This window comes from Trichosurus vulpecula, chromosome 3, assembly GCF_011100635.1.
Source record: "Trichosurus vulpecula isolate mTriVul1 chromosome 3, mTriVul1.pri, whole genome shotgun sequence".
Lineage (NCBI taxonomy): Eukaryota > Metazoa > Chordata > Mammalia > Diprotodontia > Phalangeridae > Trichosurus > Trichosurus vulpecula.
This window is the reverse complement of record NC_050575.1, coordinates 292,029,213-292,049,310: the sequence shown is the minus strand read 5'-3', so window position 1 is coordinate 292,049,310 and position 20,098 is coordinate 292,029,213. Positions and strand designations below refer to the sequence as shown.

Here is a 20,098-nt window from a genome sequence, read left to right as displayed (position 1 = left end):
ATATTGTTGACAGGACTTGGTGGCTTAGCAGCCTCTTACTTGAATCCAGTAAAATCCTTTGTGCCGCAGATGCCAAAGCTGCTTAAGTCCCTCTTTCCTGTCCGAGATGAGAGAAAGGGCAGACAGCCATCTCCCCTTGCACAGCAGGTAAAAAATAAATAAATAAAACCAGCCCAGAATGTAACAATGAGCATTTCTCTAATGTCTTGTTGGCTGAATTCTGTTTCTGGTGCTTCATTTAGAGGGATGGGGATGGGCAAGGTTGGGGGAGTTAGAACGGGGCTTTTAGTCGCAGTGAAAGCCTGTGATCATTTTCCATCCACTGTCTTCGGAGATAAGAGAGCTGTTTAAACTTATTGATACTCTCAATCCTTTTTGCTTTTAAAAAATGCCAAGTGTGCTACTAATGTGATTTATGGTAATATCACTTAGAGCAACAATAGTAGAATTTATGAAGTGCACTTAGTGTTGTTTGCGTATTGCCAAGTGGAAAATGTAATTCTATTTTTAATTCTTGATTTCATTCCTCATATCAAACAGCCTGATCCCCCACCCACCCCTACTCCCCCTCGATCCTTATGTGGTCCTGTCGTCGTGGTGGTGCCCCACCCCCGTTACCTGTCCTTTGATTTAAGCTGTTACAAAGGGGCACCTGTTTCATATGTTTCTTCTAAAAACCTCTCTATCTTAATTATTCTGACTTCAGTCCAGCCAGCCAAGGGATGTCACCATGCGCATCCTCTGGATGTCTCAAAGAGAACGAAGATTTGGTCTTCTAGGGGAAAAGGCTCTTCTAATCAGTCAGGAAGCTTCTTGTGTCCAAAAGAGGTCGATGGGGCCCTGTTAGAAATGCAGTTTCTAACCATATATAGGTGTGAACTCAGCAGAAAATGATAAATGAGGATTTATTTATAGTCATTCAGAAAACACATACAGTGCAAGTTCAGTTGTTGAAATAGTTCCTTTGACACCACCTTCTTCACATTCTCTAAATATTAGAGTTGCAGAATTGCAGGTGAGCTGCCGGTTTAAGGAAAACTTGTTGGTAATTAGAATTCATTTTCTAAGGCATCGGGTCAGCCTATGTGTTTAGATGTGTTGTTTTAAGCCATCAGGATGCTTCATTTGTGATTTTTCTTGCCTGTTCAGCATTTCCTACCAAGGGATCTTCTGTCATATTGGGTAGAAAAAGTAGACACTGCCCATATTTTAAAGTAGTTGAAAACACACCCTAAACAATACTAAGCCCATAGTACTTAAATTGCTTGCTGAATTGAAACATGTCTTTGGTAATTCAGTGAATACATGGGAGGGGATTTATGCCCTAGGGGAAGGTGAAAACACAAATTTTCTGTTTTCTTTGTTGGCTGTGTACTTCCTATCTTAACCTTTTCTGTACAGCTTAGCTGCTATTTTTTTTTCAAAGTAGAATAAGCAAAGTTGAAAGCCGTAGACTCATTTTTTTTTACATCATCAAATCTGGATAATAGAGTTAAAATAGTAAACTTAATCTGCTTGAACTCTGAGGATGGAACAAGTCAAACCATTTGCTGCCTAGAATGAATTATCTATGTTTTTGCAGTCTGTGACTAGTATTCCCTAGACTGTATAAAAAAAGTAGGAATTAAGACAGAACTTTGTAATTTGCCCATCCTGCCTGCCCAAGGCACAGTTTAGGGAGGGTCTATGCTGGGGTGTTTTAAAGAAACTCCATTCACATGGGTGAACATTGATAAGCCTTCCTTGTTGTTCAGTTGTTTTTTAGTTGTGACCAACTCTGTGACCCCATTTGGGGTTTTCTTGGCAGAGACACTGCAGTGGTTTGCCATTTCCTTCTCCAGCTCATTTGACAGATGAGGAAATTGGGGCAAATAAGGTCAAGTGACTTGTCCAGGGTCACACAGCTAGTAAGTGTCTGAGGCCAGATTTGAACTTAGGAAGACGAGTCTTTCTGACTCCATGTCTAGAACTCTATACACTGGGTCACCTAGCTGCCCTTATAAACTTTGCTTCTTAGGTTTAAATACAACTAAAGAAACAAAAAGAAAATAGCTTTTTATTTGAGTTCAAGGGTGATCAGGAAATTATATGAAAAACTCGTTTTATTAAAGCATCTTTAGTAATAATCTAGAAGAAGAGAAAATGGTTAAATGTACAATCATTATAAATGTGGATTCCATGGAGAAGGTTCTCCTTTACCTGTATTATTTAAATACCTTTTGGGGTTTGGGTTTTTAAAAATTAATTTATTTTTGGTTTTCAGCATTCACTTCCATAAGATTTTGTGTTTTAAATATTTTCCCTCTCCCTCCCCTCCTGCTCCCCAAGACAGCATGCAATCTGATATAGGCTCTACATATACATTCTGTCCACATCCAGAGAAAGAACTTTGGAGTCTGAATGCAGATGGAAGCATACTCTTTGCTCTCTTTTTTTTTGTTGTTTTGTTTGTTTCTTCTTTCTTGTGGTTCTTCCCATTGGTTCTAATTCTTCTTTACAACATAACTAATGTGAAAATATGCTTAATATGAATGTATATGTAGAGCCTATATCAGTTTTGGGTTTTTAAAAATTTACTGCCTTTTTGTTAATACCACAAGAATTATATAAACCAAGCTCATATTTTATTTGTCCTTTGTTTTCCTTTTGCATTTCTACTTCACCAATGAAAATTTAGTTCTTTATTTAGCTTTAATGCAATTTCCAGTAATAGGAATAAAACAAAATACAGCCTGCCTCTGGTGTTCTGTGGAACTGGACTACAGCAAACTTCACTAGAGTAGAATTAGATTCACATGGAAATTAAATTTGTTGTCTAAAATCTTGGTTCTCTCTCTCTCTCTCTCTCTCTCTTTCTTTTTTCGTACCCTTGTGATAAAGTAGTAGTATATCTCAGGCAAGTCATTATGGCAACACTTAAACTAACAGACTTAAATCTACGCTAGCAGATTTACCCTATCCTGTTACTGTCTTGATAACTTTTTGCTGCCCCACCCCTTGTAAAAAGCATGGAGATATTTCCATTAGAATCCTCGTCTTTAGATCCCAGCCTTACTCCTAGTTTCTCTGCTTTTCTCCTGTTCTGTATAGTCCAACACAAGTACAAGCAGTTCAGCCCAACTTGGCTGAGGAATTACCTAATAAGAAGTCCTTTAAGAGGAATGCTTTCTGCATTGTTTTTGAGTATGGTCATGTATCCTCCATGAAGGAAGATTCATTACTTTTCAAAGCAACACGTTTCATTAATAGCTAGCACTGATTGCTAGAGATTTTAAAATCTGCCTTCTTGTAGCTTTTACCCATCGGCCCTAGTTCTATCCTTGAGGGTTTTATGGGAGAATTATAATCGTGGTGCTCATGTATTATAGACATTTGTTACAAATTCATTGGATTGAATTGTCAATTCATACCACAGTATGTACCAGCCCACATTTTCCTGTTGCACAAACCAAAGCAACAAGTATTAAGTACTTTCTATGTTTCAAACACTGTGCTAAATGTCAACAAGGATTTATGGGAGACTCAGTCAAATTTTGATAGCTATTCTGAATATTGGAAAGTAGCTTTCTTGCTTCCCCTAAGTCTTCTCTTCTCCAAGTTCAACATCTCTTCTTTCAACTCTTCATCATATGCAGGGCAAGATTTCTCACCATCCTGAATGATCTCTCATTTGTCAATGGCCCTCTTAGAGTATGCAGGTCCTAAAGAGAAACAGTGATCCAGGTGTGGACTGATCATCCAAGAGTGTTAGAGTTGAGAGTACGTGGAGTCAGAGTACCTGAGTTCAAATCCTATCTCTCCTCAGCTCCTCCTACTGATTATCCTGGCTTCCTTTAAGTCTCAAGTAAAATCCCATCTTTTACAGAAATCCTTTCCCAATCCCTCTTAATTCTAGTACATTCCCTCTGTTAATTATTTCCTGTTTATCTTGTATATGATTTGTATATATTTATTTGCATGTTGTCTCCCCTATTAGATTGTGAGGTTCTTGAGGGTTGCCTTTTGCCTCTTTTTGTATCCCTGGTGCTTAGCACAGTGTCTGGCACATAGTAGGTGCTTAATACATTAAAAAAGTTTTTTTTTTATCTCTTCTACTTATTACCTGTGTGACCTTGAGCAAGTCACTTAGCCTCTGTGGGCCTATTTCTTAATTTGGAAAATAATTAGCTTTGATATGATAATCTCTGAGGGTTTTTCTAGCTCTAAATGTGTGATTCTGTAATTTGGAAACTATATTTACATTAACATAGCCCAAGATGAATTAATTTTTTTTGGTAACTATCAAACTATAGATTCAGACTATGGTGATCAAAATCCCCATTTTTTAAAAAACATGGACTGCTTTCCAACTGAACTTCCCCCATCTTATGCTTCTGAATTTTATTCTTTTAATTTAAGTGAAGGATTTACATTTATCCCTGTTAAGTTACTATCTTAAGGTTAACCCATTGTTCCAGAATATTGGCATTTTTGAATGTGGACCTTATCTACCGCGTTAATTATGTGCCAACTGACTTGATTAGTATGCCTTTTATGATCAAATGAGATAATATTTGTAAAGCACTTAGCACACAGCGCCTTAAACATAGTAGGTGTTTACTAAATGCTTGTTCCATTCTTCCCTCCATTATGTCTCCATAAAAATCATTGTTAAAATGTTAAATGATATTGAGCCAAGACAGAGGATCCTATGACCCATCAGCTTGACTTTGAGTTATTAACTGTTTTGGTCTGAATGTTTAAGCTGCCACAAAGCCATCCAATAGCACCATCACAAAAAAATACTCTTTTTTTCTCACCTACACCCTTAGAATCCCCAGCTGCCCCCAAAGCACATGTCCAAGTGCCACATCCAGGTTGCCTCCTTTCTTGACACACACACCCTAGCCCACTCTCTCCCTCTTGAAATTACTTTATATAACTTTGTGCATGCTCTTTGTATTTACTTATTTTTGTATATATTTTATCTATCCTACTAAAATGTAAGTCCCTTGAAACAGAGGTGATTTCACTTTTTTTGTCTTAGTATTCCTGTGCTTCCTTGTACATTATGGGCAGTTCTTAAATGTTTGTGGAATTGAATTAGTCTCTTTCATAACACAGTACATACCAGCCTATATTTTTCTTTCTCATCCATGGGAGATGTCAACATGCCTTTCTGAAATCCAGATATACTAGGTCTTCCATGTTCATCTGTCTAGTATCTCATTCAAAAAATTAAATTGTCTTTCAGAGTTACTAGTCTGATTAAAGCATGCTTTTCCTTAATCTCTTTATTTTTATTATTTTGTTTGTATTTTCTTTTGCAACATGGCTAAAATGGAAATATACATCACATGACTTCACATCTCTAATTGATATCAAATTGCTTGCCTTCTCAAGGAGGGGGGAAGAGAGGAAGAAAGAGAATTTAGAACTCAGAATTTTAAGGAATGATGGTTAAAATTTATTTTACATGTAATTGGTAAATATTTAATGAAGTAAATATAATTTTTTAAAAAGAGCTATTAGCCCACAGTGCTCACTAACTTTACCCATATTTTCAGAGTATGTGTGTATCCTGTGAATCATTGTCACAGTTTAATTCGGTTGTTAATTTCCCAATTTGCTTTTTAGTTCTAAAATAGTTTCTTTAAGCCTATAATTACAGTGCTCATATCAATTTTCATGACTAATCAGAGAAAATATTAGACAATATTTAAGCTCAGTTAGGCCAGCAAATAGCAATGGACTTGAAAAATAACAAAAAACATTAAGCACCTACTATATGGCCGATTATCTGCTAAGAGCTAGGGATAAAAAGATAGAAAAGAAATAATCTTTGCCTTTAGTGAATCTATGCTTTCCTGGGGCAACATATTTTCAAAATTATGTATAATAAAGGAAAATCCTGGCTCTTCCCCAGAAAGCAACCTGACTGCTCGGCCAAGCCCAGAACCAAGGCCCAGAAGTGTGGGAGGAAGGGTCCTGACCCTTTGCCACAATCTAAGAGTCATCATTACCTCTTTACCCTCCAAGTTTTTATCAATACCTCCTGTCCCTTACATCATAATTATCCCAGGTATCCCTCCCACTCCCAGAGAGCCATCCCATATAACAAATAGTATTTTTTAAAGAGAAAAAATTAGCAAAACTGATCAATACATAGAAAAAGTCTAAAAACAAGTGTGTTATGTTACTAACACCTGTGGATCTCCCACCTCCATGAAGGTGTGAGTGCGTTGGGAATATCCTTACATATCTGCTCAAGTCCTGCCTGGTCTTTATAATTTTGCTACATTTACTTTTGATTTTTTTTTTTGATCTTTACACTGTTGGAGGAATCATGTGTATTTTTCTCTTGGCTCTGCTTCCTTCACTCACAAATTCATGTCGATCACTCCATACTATTCTGTATTCACCACAAATGTCATTTCTCCGAGCACGGTAGTCTTCCATTACATTTATGTACCACAGTTTGTTTAGCCATTGCCCTGTTGATGGACTTTTGCTTTTACTTTGTTCACAATTCTTAGCTGTCACAAAAAATGCAACTATAACTATTTAGAGCACATGGGGACTTTCTTTTTAGGATTAGCATTTCTAGAATTATATCAAGTACTAATGGGGAGAGCAGACATCTTTGCTTTACTCCTATGTTTAGTGGAGAAAGTTCTAGAATAATCATATTGCATATGATGCTTACTTTTGGTTTTAGATAGATTTTTTAAAAAAATGTCCCTCTATTCCTGTCTGTTATAGGGTTTTTAGTATAAAAGAGTGTTGCACTTAATCTGAGGCTTTTCCTAAAGCATCTATTGAGATGATCTTGTGGTTCTGGATATTTTGTTTTTTGATATGATTAATTATGTTGATTGTTTCCCTAATGTCGAAGCAGTCTGTGCAGCAAGTGAGTCTGAGAAAGCAGTAGTTGCAATCATGCAGATAAAGCAAAAGCAAACATTTAAAAAAAATAAAAAAGGGACAAACAAGAAAACTGTATCAAGATGAAAAGAGCCTTAAACGGTAAACCAGTATCAATACTAAACAAATGCTTTAGTGACTAAATTAAAAAAGGAAACATTACAAAAGTTATTAGAAGACATAGTAACACAGTGACTGGAGACTTCAGTATCCCTCTCTCAGTTTTGGATAAATCTAACGTAGAGACAAACAAAAGAGAAAATATAGTACTTAACAAATTGCTAGAGAAACTAGAGTTAAAAAGACTCAAGACATCTTCCAAGTGGGACAGCAGAAGAAAATATGTATTTCTCAGCACCATGTGAAACTTTTACAAAAACTGACCATGTACTAGGGTACAGAGATGTTGCAAACAAATGTAGAAAGACAGAAATAGTTAATATATCCTTTACAGGCTATAATGCAATAAAAGGACTACCAACAAAAGATACAGACCCAAATGGAGACTTAAAAGTGAAATCTTATGTAATGAATGGGTCAAAGAACAAAACATAGAAACAATTAATAACTATGTGAAAGAAAATGATAATGACGAAATAACATATCAAAGTTTCTGAGATGCAGCTAAAGCAGGCCTCAGGGGGAAAAACATATCCTTACAAACATACGTTAAGAAAATAGAAAGAACAGAGATCCATGAACTGAATGTGCATTTTAAAAATTAGAAAGCCAACAAATAAGCAAACCTAAAATTAGCACAAAAGAAGAGAGAATTTAAAATTAGAGGGGAAACATAAAGTGGAAACACCAAAAACAAGCCCCATAGAAATGATAAGTAAAACTAAAAGCTGTTTTTTTGGAAAGGCTAATAAAATTGATAAATCCTTAGCTAATTTGATTTTTTTTAAAACGCAGAATCAAATAAATAAGATAGAAAATGAACAACATGAAATCATAGCAAAATCAGAATAATTAGAATATATTATACAGTTATTTTTGCTAGCAAAATTGAGAACACAAAAGAAATAGAAGAGTATCTTCAAAAATATAAAATACCCAAAATATCAGAAGACCAAATAGAGTGCTTAAATAATCCAATCTCAGAAAAGGAAATAGATCTGGATATAAAGGAAAAGAAAAACTGGTCCTGATGAATACAAAAGAATTGTATCAAATATTTGAAGAACAATTTGTACCCCTATTTCACAAATTATTCTCAAAAATTAAGAAAGTGTATTGCCAGAATCCTTTTATGAGACAAATATAGTCTTAACAACTAAACTAGGGAAAGAAAACTGTAGGCCAATATCATTAATGAACATTGACTCAGGAAGTTTAAACAAGATACTATCAAAGAAGCTACAAGAAATCATTCATTATGACCAAATGGGATTTATACAAAGGATTCAAAGATGGTTCTTCCTCTTCACTCTTTTTTTTATTTACCCCTGTTATCTTATCAGTTGTTAAGTGTTATTACTTATACCTTCTCCACTTCTCTTATGACCACTGTCTTTTCTCCATCTTAATTGGTCTCTCACATCCATTCTTTCCCTCTCAAATCCTTTCTCCAGAGCTCCCAAATGTATGTCTGTCCAACACAGTTTTGACTTCCCCTTGCCCTGTTCAACCAGCTTCAGTGATATTTGTGTGATAGAATGGATAAAAAACACCTTTCCTGACATATTCCTAGGGCTAATCAGTATTTCTTGTCTGCTATCACATTATTCCCCTTCACACACACTACGTTGCAGCCAAAATCACTTAGTTGCTCCTGTTTTTTATACTTATTCTTACTCCCACTTCCATGCCTTTTCACAGGCCATTGCCCATGTCAGAAGTTATCTTTCTCCATAACTTCCTCTTAGTATCCCCAGCTTCCTTCAAGGCTCTCAGCTTAACTGCTGCCTCCTACAAGAGGCCTTTCCTGCTCCCCAAGTTCTTAGCACTCCGTGCCACCAGAAAGTACTTTTATCTTTATTGTATTTATTTTGTTATTCGTCTGTATGTATCTTGTGTCGTTCTCCCCCCACCTAACCCCATAGTATGTAATCTCTTTGAGGATATAGTTTGTTTCATTTTTGTCTTTAGCACCTAGTGTAGTTATTGAATGACATCCAATAGGTGCTTAACAGATGCTAATTAAATTCATTTCAGAGGTATAGATGAGGACATAATGAATTCTAGGCATGGGTCTAAGATTTGTGCTGTTGCTGGAAGGTGGGGGATAGAATATTAAGTTTAAGTAATAGCTAGTAATCTAATTTGGTTGGAATGTGTAGTTTGTGACCAAGAAAAGGTAAGTAGGAGCCAGATTTTGGAAGTCCTTAAATGCAAAATATGTGTCATATATGTGCATAGGTAAGAGGGAGCCAACGTTTTTGATCAAGGAATGACAGTCAGATCTGTGACTTAGGAAGGTTGTTTTGGCAGGAGAAGGAATTAGAGATTGGAGAGACTGAAAACAGGAAGACTAATTAGGAAGTCTTTAGTAGGAGGTTGGCCATAGAAGGAGACAAGATCTATGGAGGAAGGATTGGCAAGACTCAGCAACTGGTTGAATATGGTTGGATTGAGGAAGTGGAAGAGAGTCAAGTACAACATTAGTGTTATAAATCTGGGTGACCTGTAGGAGGGATGGTTATGCCATCCACAAAAATAGGGCGATTTGTGATTTGGAGGAGGAACGGGCCCTATTGATTCACTTCTTTCTTTTCCTATTGCCACAGTTCCAGTTCAAACAGAAGGCTTAAGGGGGTCAAGATAATGTCTCCAAACATTTGAATAGTTGTTATGAGAAGGTGAGAAGGGATTAGGTTCTTGGTCTTTTGGTCCCCTAGAGGGAAGATACGGAGCCACATGTGAAAGTCACAAAGAAGTAAACTTTGGCTGAATGTCAGAAAGCTTTAATCATCAGCGCTATCCAGCAGTATAATGGGATGCCTTGACAGGTAGTGCGCTCCTCCTCATCAGTGGCCTTCAGGAGGAGGCCGTGTTGTAGTGCACATTCCTTTCTAGGAATGGTTTGAAGTGGGTGGACACTGACGTCCCTTCCAGCTCTGAAATTCTGTGGTTATGTGTGGTCAGTGGAGAGAGAGACAGTAGATACAAGGAGATGAAGAAGAGGGTAGAGGGAAAATGGATAGGCCAGACTCTTCAAGGGAATGGGAAGGGATGGGGTTAAGGGCACCAGAGAAGCATTACCCTTTTTAAGAAGAAAGGGGCCTCCTCTTACAGACAGAAATAAAGATATGGAGGGGTTTTGAGGTAAGGAGTAGGAGACAAACAGAAAAATTTCACAAATGACCTTCCTCTTCTCAGTTAAATAGTAAGCAAGGGCATCTGCTGAAAAACAATGTAGGTTGAGGAATTTGGGAAGGATTTGGGAACTTGAATAGCAAAGAGAAGTTTTGGAACAGTATTTAAGGAGAGGAGGATAAAATAATTTTGGTGGAGAGGATTGCTTGAGGTATTGCAACCAAGATAATGTATAACAACTTCTCTTTTGCCTTCTTTGGTCCCTTTAATTCTCCATCTTTTTTATCCCTTTCTGCCCATGTGTGATGAAACAATTTAAAATAATTTCCTCATTCTGTTTTGGTAACAATTCATTTTTGGTAATCTGCACAAAAATCTCCTCCTGAAACAAAGTCAGAGCATCCAACAAACTGAGACAGAATCATATCTGCATTTAAGATTCTGCATTTCCTATTGGGCATATCAGTACTGGAAATACATTGACAAATTGGAATGATTTCAGAGGAGAAAACATCAAAACATGATTTATGAGGAAGGATTAAAGGAGCTGCTTATAGCTTGGCCAAACAATGACTAAGGAAACTGACTCTACAAGAGGTGTAAACACCAAAGGGACTGATGGATTGTTTAAAGATGCCCCAGCTGAGAGAGATGGGGGTGAAATCAACAAGGAAAAATTTAAACTGGAAATAAGGAAGGTAATTTACAAAGCAGAGCATTCCTCCTAGAAAAAAAAAAACAAAACAGTGGCATTCTTCTGCCTTCCTTTCAGAGCTCTGAGACCTTAACAATGTAGGATTATCTTTATATTCTCGGGAGATTTCTAACTGAGAGAGTGGGTTTTCCCTCTCCACCAGCGGTATCTCCTGTTTCCATTGCTCAGTCAGAAGGAAGTCTGAAACTGTGCAATGAGCAACCCCGACATTTTCAGACAAAATACATATAATCTCCACTGCCTCCACTTAGACATACTCAAGCTGCAGTGAAAGATTGGTGTTTGTTAACTTGGCACTTCATAATCAGTCGGTTCTCAGATTCACAAACTTATGTTCTGGGTGTGATACCGTAGTTCTGTAGATCTAATAGATTTGTAAAGATTAATGGAAATGTTTTTGTGTACAGCAGCATTTTGAGAGCTTTTTTCTGAAGACTTAGAAAAGGAAAAAAAGACCTTATTTTTTGGAAATGCAGAGATAAAGGCTCATATGCAGTTTTGTCATCTTAAGAATATCACCCTTCCCCTGGTGTATATGTGTGGTTGTCATTTCTGTTTGTAATCAATTTCTGTCTGAGCTCCAGAAATGCAGAGACACTCTACTGAAGGAGGTGGCAGCTGACAAAATTGCTGTCTTTGACCTTCTGATACAAGTTTAGTAACTAATCTGGAAAATAATGAACTGCAATTAATGAAATCTGCACTCGTATTCAAGTATGTTTCTCAGACAGCACATAAAATAATTGAAGGAACTTCCTGCTCTCTAATTAGTTAGATTGAATTAATTTGGCATAATAGCTTTTTTCATGTATCTAGAAGTTAGTTTTCAGACGAAGCTATTTATGTACTCCAAAGTTAGGGGCTTCAAGTGGCCTATCACATTAATCTGGTGCCTTAAATAGTTAATGGCCATATTTGATTTATGCCATAAAAAGGAACATTGTCACTTTTTCTTCCAATCTGATTTTGGCCTTTTCTTTTCAACTTCCTTTTTTGTGAAAAATAAAATTGCTATACTAGAAGCATTGATTATTCCTCTACCCACCCACCCCTTCTAAGTTTAGCTTGAGGTGATGGCAGCTGAGTGTGATGGCTGTCCCATCTCTATCAATTAAGTATAAGTTTGTATAATTATTTCCTTTCCCATCTCATCACAGTTGTGGTTCTCTCTGTAATATGGAAGTGTTCCCTCTGTCTTCCTTACAGACCTGCTCTTTAGATTAAGGGTTGAAAGTTGCAATTCCTCCTTGATCTGAGGCCTTCAGGTTCTGCACAGCAGGTGTGGGAATTGAGTAAACCACACTGACTCCATTTGTGACTCAATTCTGGATCTAGCTCAGTTTCCTTTCGATTCAGTTATAGGTCTAGTCCAATTTCTGTCCTGTGAGAAAGCTTTATTCGATTGTGGGAATTGTGAGAAAACCTTATTGCATTGTTTGAACCTCGCCCTGCATGGCTGGAGGGCTGGACCACCTCCATCTCATGCTTAGAGACCCTTAACCAAGAACCTAGGTTATGCTGACCAGAAATCTGGTCAGATCTGAAGATTGATGCAAAGAGTTTTCTCATAATTATACATCTCAAGCAACCCATATGTCTTATCTGAAACCTGGTCCTGTACTAGTCAATCAGTTATTGTTCCCATGTTCCTTTGATTGAATACAGACACTTGGGTGGGGGTGGAATGGAACATCCATTTTTCTGCTTTCAGGGAATCGCACCTACTCACTCTCCCCCTCCCAATTTGGAAAGTCTGTCATCCTCCTTCCAGTTAGAAATCAGATTACATAATTTTGTATCCTAGTTAATTATTTTATTTTAATTAATTGATCTTATTTGATTAGTTGTTTTTAATGCATAAAAATCTCTCCCCATGTGTTTGGGGTCCAGTGCCTAGCTGAGGAGGCCCAATCCCGATTTGTTATGCAGTTGGCATACATTGCTTAATAAATCAACATACTTGGAAACTCAAACCTTTGTTTCCTCAGTCATTTCATCTTTCACCTGCCACACAGCTTAAGGTGTAATGGCCTTTCCCTCAGTCACTCAAGGAGATTTTATTTTCTCAACCCAAACAGGTGAAGAATCTTCTTTCCTGACGCTAATTTCCTCTACATTACTTTAAAAGTGTGTTTCATCATGGTATGCTGGTGTCCATTTCTTCTTCTTCTTTGGGGAAGAAGGGGAGTCCTTTTTGGGAGCACAAACTTCTTTAGATAAATGATTTTTGTTACCATGTTGTTTTGAGATGTATATATTCTTGGCCCTGCTTACTACCTCTAGAGGAATCTCTTGTCTTTGTTTTAGCATTCCAGTATCATAATTCATTGCTGTCTGGTTTTGGCCCAGAATTGTAGAGAGATTACAAAGGCGGAGAAGGCAGCTGACAAGTTGTCTTTGACCTTTTGATTTAAGTTTAATAACTAATCCACAAAACAATGTACTCTAACTAACAAAACCCACCCAGACAATTAAGGAAATATGTAAGACGTGTGGAATATAATAGAGATTTGAGCCTAACAGTCACATTTCGGTAATTGACATCATATACTTTCACATGTACTTTGAAGCTTTATTTTTCATATTTCAGATTACAAAGCATTGTGTACTTTAAGTAAACCCAATTTAACTCATTCTTCATGGAAACTACAGGAAGGAATGTACATCTGATCTTTTTGTGTGCAGTGAATATAATATTGTCTTCCATTATCTTGCTAGATCAGCTTTTTCAAATCATCCTTTAGATATATTTTTAACAAAAATAATTATGTTAAAAGGGGTTTAAGGGTCAGAAAATAATCAGAAACTCCTCCCTTCCATCGCAACTATCAAAAATCATTTCTTTAAAGAAAAAAAGATAATTCTCCATATCAAACACTAGAATAAATTGCATTAGCCCACAGACTACGTGCTGCCCTTACATTGCTTGAAATCCGAAGCCCATCTGATATTCAAGTTGTTGTTGAGTCATTTCAGTCCTGTCAGACTCTTTGTGACCCCATCTGGGGTTTTTCTTGGCAAAGATACTGGAGTGGTTTGCCATTTCCTTCTCCAGCCTATTTTACAGCTCTGATGAGGAACTCAGGTAAACAGGGTGAAGTGACTTGCCCAGGGTCACACAGCTAGGAAGTGTCTGAGGCCAGATTTGAATTTAGGAAGAAGACTATTCCTGGTCCAAGTCCCATGCTCTGTCCACTGTGTCACCTAGCTGCCCCTGGTATTTTAAGTTGACCACTAACTACTAAAATTTGCTACTTATTGACAGAAGAAATAACAGGTTTCTGTTGTAAAACATATTCATCCCTGGCTGCATGAATTTTTTTTATGGGATGCCAATGCTTATGCTTTTTTTGTCTGGAGAAAAATATAAATGAAGTTAGGTTTTAGTGGGGCTCAGGATCAATAGACTTTAAATACAGCAGCCCATGTTTGGTTAAATTTAGATCAAAAACAGCTGTTAATTTTTTCAAAAAGTAGAATTTGCCAAGTCAACCCAGAAAAAATCTACTAATACTTACTAACCCTTCAAACCTAGATGCAAACTGAAATAACTTTTATTGTGACTTCAAGTAGGCATTATGAACCTTTTAGGGGTTAATTGCTTGAAGCAGAGGACATATTGTTGAACTGTGTGCACCCTGTCTCTCTCTCGCTCTCGCTCTCTCTCGTCCATTTCTGAAATGTTAAGTGCTTACTGTGTACAAGGCTTAACAGACATTTGCGGAATGAATGAATGAATGAAAAAATAAGTTAATTTTTGCAAGAGGTTACAGCTTTCATTCATCTGCAAGAGGCACTGGTGAACTAGCAGGTGCAGGCTACTTTTTGGTTACAGCTCTAACTCAGTTCATTTCATTTCAGCATTTTATTAAGTGCCTACTATTGCAAGACACTGCCAAGTTGTGGGGATAGAAATACAAACTTGGTTGCTGTAGGAGGTGGTCCCTGAGCTGGGCCTTGACTTTAATGAGAGCTGTGTGTTGTTCTAAAAAGAAGCCCTTACCCTGAGGCAGAGCTATAACTAGGGTAGGGCTAACAGACCTTTATAACATGATGGCATTTATCATGGCAGGTGGGCATAGAGGGTTGAGGATGGAGAGGCACCATGCTCCTCCTTAAGTACTAAGTATATTCTTTTCCTCCCCAAGATGGGAGGTAGGGTGAGGGGGTGGGGCAGCAGTGGGGAACAGTGTTACTATCTAAAGTAGCCCAGAGACTTCCCTCTATATGCCTCATAAATAGTGTGTATGCACACACACACACACACACCCTTACCCTCACCCCATTCTCATTCCATTTCCTGGCCTCACCTGCAGAGTCCTGTTGCTACAGTGACCATTACCTGAGAGCTCCTAATGTACCTGACACAGAATGCTAAGATTACTTTTTAATTAATTTGTTCAAGGGGAATAGAGGACAAATAAATTCCAAATTCCAGCTCTAGATGCCAGGAACCCATTTCATAGGATCACAGCTATAGCTCTGGAGGGGATAGTAGACTCCATTTGGTCCAGTCACTTTGTCTTACAGATGATTAAACTGAGGACCAGAGAAGTTATGGGCCTTGCTCGAGGTCCCACAGATAGTATGTCATGGAGCTGGGATTGCAATTCAAGTCTTAGGACTCTCTCCAGTACTTCTTGGTGGCTCCAACACCAGAAGTGAGGAATTCCTGGAATGAGGATAGCACTTTTGTAGGCAGTCTAGGTAGAGTAAGTATTCTTTACTACCAGTAAGTAGTTCATTCCCTGTCCCTATAATCTGCATAAAAACAGAAGAGCTATGGGGACCTCATTGACAAAATTAAGGAGGGGGATCAAGGAATAAGGGAGATTTTGAGAGGAGATGTGGTGGTATAAACAACAGTGAAGGGGAAGAGGAACAAGACTAGCCACTTATATGTTACCTATTATGTGCCGGGCTCTGGGCTAAGTACTTGTACAAATCTTGTCACATTTGATCCTCACAACAACCCTGGAAGGTATATGTTACTATTATCCCGATTTGGTAGTCAAGGAAACTGAGATGAACAGAGGTTAAGTGATTTTCCCAGGCTCACACAGTTGCCAAGAGTTTGAGGCTGAATTTGAACTCAGGTCTTCCTGACTCCAGGACCATTATAGGTAAGGTTCATAGCTCAGGATCTTTGTGGGACTCTGGCTGGGGGTTGGTTAGGCCTTGTGAGTAAGTTAAGCTGATCCAGAATTGTGTGTTTCATACCAGTTGATTGCAGCCCCTTTTATATGTAAAATGCTGCATTGTATGTGATCTGTAAGATTTCGCGCTCAAGCAGATAACTTACTTGTCTTGTAAAATTTGGTCCAATTTCAAAAAGATCTCAAAGGACCTTTTCATATCAGAACCATATATCTTTGAGCACATTCCAACTCAGTAACCTTTTCTCTTTGGCAGTGACAGCTTCCTGTCATGTGACCTCCTGCTGCCACCCGCAACCAATACATTTTACTAAGTCTTTTATTAAGCCCAAATTGTACTAGGTCCCTTTTATCTGCATCCCAGCTTACCTGCGCAGCTCTTGTTTCCCATCTAGTTCGTCACCCTGTGGTTCTGTCATTGACTTTCCTGAGTTTTATGTTTGGTGATGCTTAGGAAACAATATGGCCAGTGGATGGCATGTTCAGCCAACATACTAGAAATTTAGATTTGCTTCCCATCTGTGCCACTGACACTTTATATGTGCTCTCTGAGCCTCTGTTTCTCTAGCCCAAATGTTGTGAAGTTAGGATGACCTGAGTTCAAATTTAGCCTCAGACATTTCCTAGCTATTTAACCCTGGGCAAGTCACTTAACCCCTGTTTTTCCTCAGTTTCCTCATTTGTAAATGTTGGGATAATAATATCTCTTACCTCCTAGTATTCTTTTGACGATAATATGAGATGATATTTATAAAGCGCTCTGCAACCCTTAAATACCTGCATTGGCTGGCCTCACAGGGGTTAATGGCTGTGGAGTGCTTTGCAGTAATCATTTTTATGACTAGTTACCTGATGTGTTGTAAAGATTGTGAACTTGGAACCTGAAATATATTGAATTCCAGAATAAGAGAGAACTAGTCACCAAAACAAACAAAAAATCCACTATGAAAAAGAAATAGCATGCCCTTGTATTTGGCATCAGGGGTCTTGCATTCAAATAGCTTGTCCATTGTGTACTACTTATGTGACCTTGGGCACATCGCTTCTGCATGAGGGGTGAGTCTAGATGGTTTCTGAGGTCCCTTCTAGCTCTGACTCCATAGTCCTAAGCTATGTAAGTGGGATAGAAAAGGGATTGTCAGTAATGATGGAAGCTCTTGTTTTCCTAGAGACAGGTAGCATACCTAAGATCTTATTTTAATGTCTTAGGTTTTATTTATTTTTGTCTTAAGGATTATGGCTAAAGAAATAACTGATTGCCAGTTGTACAGAACAGAAGCAGTGTTTCCCTTGCCCAGGAAAGCATTTTTATAGGTGATGGGGTCATTTGATTTCAAGGTATCTGGAACAATGAAAGGAACACCTGGAGGCAGCAGGAGTGTGGGCTGTGAACCCTCAAAGGGAGTAGTCTGCTTCAGCCAATATGGCAGTAGGTAGAAGAAGAGGAGCTTGCAAAGGGAAGGTGGTGGCATCAGGTTGTGGAAAGCTCTTAAGGGGTTTGGGCCTTGTTGACCTTTAGATTCTTTCAGACTCTAGATTGAAATGTTTTGTAGCCAGCTGAAGATGTTGGAGCCCCCAGAGAGAAGAAGATAGACCAAGAGTAGAGAGAGTCATCCATTTCTTTGTGTAATAGATCTAGAGCCGAAGGGAGCCAAGGGGTCATCCAGTCCAACCTTTTCATTTTCTAGACGCTGTAGCAGAGGCCAAGAGCGTCTAAGTGACCTCATTAAGGTCATACAGGTATTAAGCAGCAGAGCCAATAAGTGAACCTGGATTCAGCACTATTTCCACTCAACTCTGAAGTGACTGTGCTGTGCTGTCTCTCCATATTAAATTCTGATCTCAGCTATCTTTAACTTGATTCTTTCACTTGTGCCGCATTATACAGTCACTCCCCAATTTCTTCCATCCCTCCCTTTTAGGAAACTCTGGCCCTTACCCTAATGTAGTTCCTTACTACCTAATAGAGTCACAGTTGAAGGCATCTTTCTGCCTTTGTTCTGTCTCTAAATCCTTATTATAAACTTCGTCAGCAGACCAATTTTCCTAAAACATTCTCCATACCATTACTCTGCTCAGAAAGTTCTGCTGCAGTCTCCTCAGGATCAATGAATCAGCACCCATTCCCCTGGCATTTCAGGCAATCTTGTTTTATATTATTCCCCAATATTAGCTCCCAGTTCTAGTCAAATTAATCTTCTATCAGAATACCCATAGCACATTCCTGCCTCTGTCTTTGAAGGCAAGGCATCCTTTGTCTGTCATGTCCTCCCTGATCCTTTCCTCTTTATCATTCAGTGCCCAGCTCAGATCTTCTATGATGCTCTCCCTGAGTACCCTGGTCCCCAGGGATCTCTCTCTCTCTCTCTCCTTCTTCCAAACTCCTATAGCTCTTTGTTTGTAGCACATTTTTGAACCTTGGTATATTCATATTCTTAGTTGCGTTTTTGTTTCGTCTTCCCAATCAGATTGTAAGGACCTTGAGGCCAGGGTCCATGTGGTGTTCCTGACCACACCTTGAGTAGACTCAGCTCAATGGGCACTCCATGACTATTTGAGGATGACTTGCTAGCAGAAGCCATTAAACCGTTAAAATTCACCTGGGGTGCTCTCAAGTTTGTTTAATTAAAGTATTCTCTGATTATCCCTATCCTGCTCAATTTGATATTTTATTGTCAGTGGACCTACATTTTCTTTCCTCTTTCCTTGTCATTTCAGCCCATTCCCAGAATTATGGTACAGCCTGTCAGCACAGATGTCAGCAGGATCAAGACAAAACAGGTATTTGTGCCGCCATTGACAGCAGCACTATTAGAGGAGCCAGCGGCGCCCTCCCTGCTGTTAATCATGACTGCCCCCGCATGCAGAATGCACAGATGGAGTGATTTTTTTGGGCTGCATTTGCACTGATTTTTTAAACTTAACTTTTCGATAATTAACTGTAATATAGGTCACCCCCGCCCAACTTAGCCTCCACCCCCCCCCCAACCCCCCCATGTTCCCTGTTATACTTTCTATTTTCAACTTGCTAATCATATGATTGTTTAACTTTTAGGTGCTTGACTGCTAATGCAGTCTGCTGCTTTAATAGCCCACTGCTAGGCATTGAAGCTTTCTATAAACAGAACAATCTCCTTAGTCTAAGTGTTTAGCTTAATTCTCAGTTTTACATTTCATTCTGATTCATGATATCAGTGTGAAAAGACTAATGCTAAGCTGGGAGAAAATAGTCTCTTATGATCTCCCACAGATCAACAGCTCTTCTAGTCTTATGAATAGCAAATCTATTTTCTCCCACTGTGCTTTCATTCTCTTAGCTAAAGTTATCTACATAGGAAAATTTTATTTATTAAAACAAAACAAAAAAAGTCCAGAGATTGGAAAGACGATTCAAGCCTCTGCCAACAACTCTCAGCTCTGAAGGACACTCTGGGATGAATTGCTATTGATGTGGAAAGAGGGGCAGACCACAGGTCAGAAGACCTGGTGTCTTTTAGCCCAAGCCACTGTGTGAATTTGAATCCAACTTTAACTAAATGGGTATGGTTCTGTTTCTCTTTGTGTTGAAATAGAACTGTGATGCCTGCCTTAACATACCTGACAGGCTTATTGTGAGGATTCAATAAGGTAATTTATGCCAGAGTGCTTTGAACACTGTAAAGCATTGTGTAAGTTTAAGCGCTTCTTACAAAGTTTAGGTCTCAGAGTGGACAGCTTCTCTTGGGCCTGTGCAGTTGGGGGCAGATCAGGAGGATTGTACTGAGGCTCAGACTTGGGCTGCTGGCAGTCTGTCATTTACCAGCAAGGTGGCTTTGGTCAGGTCACTTTGACCGGCTGGGGATCAATGTCTTCACCTGGAAAATGAGAATTAAGAGTGACTTCCTAGCCCTGATATTCCAGAATTCTGCTGAGAACCAGATAAAGTGGTCTTGGGGCTACTTTCTTCAGGACCAGATTTCTTACTAATGCTCTAGTCTTTCTTATGCCTTGAATTGGTGCCTTCGGTCCTCCCTGCAGGGTCAGTGATCTTAGGAAACAAAATAGAAAATAGTAAATAAGATATGTA

The 20,098-nt window shown here is 38.5% G+C and overlaps 1 protein-coding gene across 1 annotated transcript in view; it reads left to right on the top strand.

The window, feature by feature from the left end:
- The window catches only part of KIF13B (kinesin family member 13B), a 248,738-nt gene that overhangs the window by 216,348 nt on the left and 12,292 nt on the right, over positions 1 to 20,098 (top strand). Inside the window, exons 37-38 of the mRNA XM_036752476.1 lie at positions 14 to 147; positions 18,751 to 18,813. Coding sequence (XP_036608371.1) covers positions 14 to 147; positions 18,751 to 18,813 — 197 coding nt within the window. The remainder of the gene's footprint in view (positions 1 to 13; positions 148 to 18,750; positions 18,814 to 20,098) is intronic.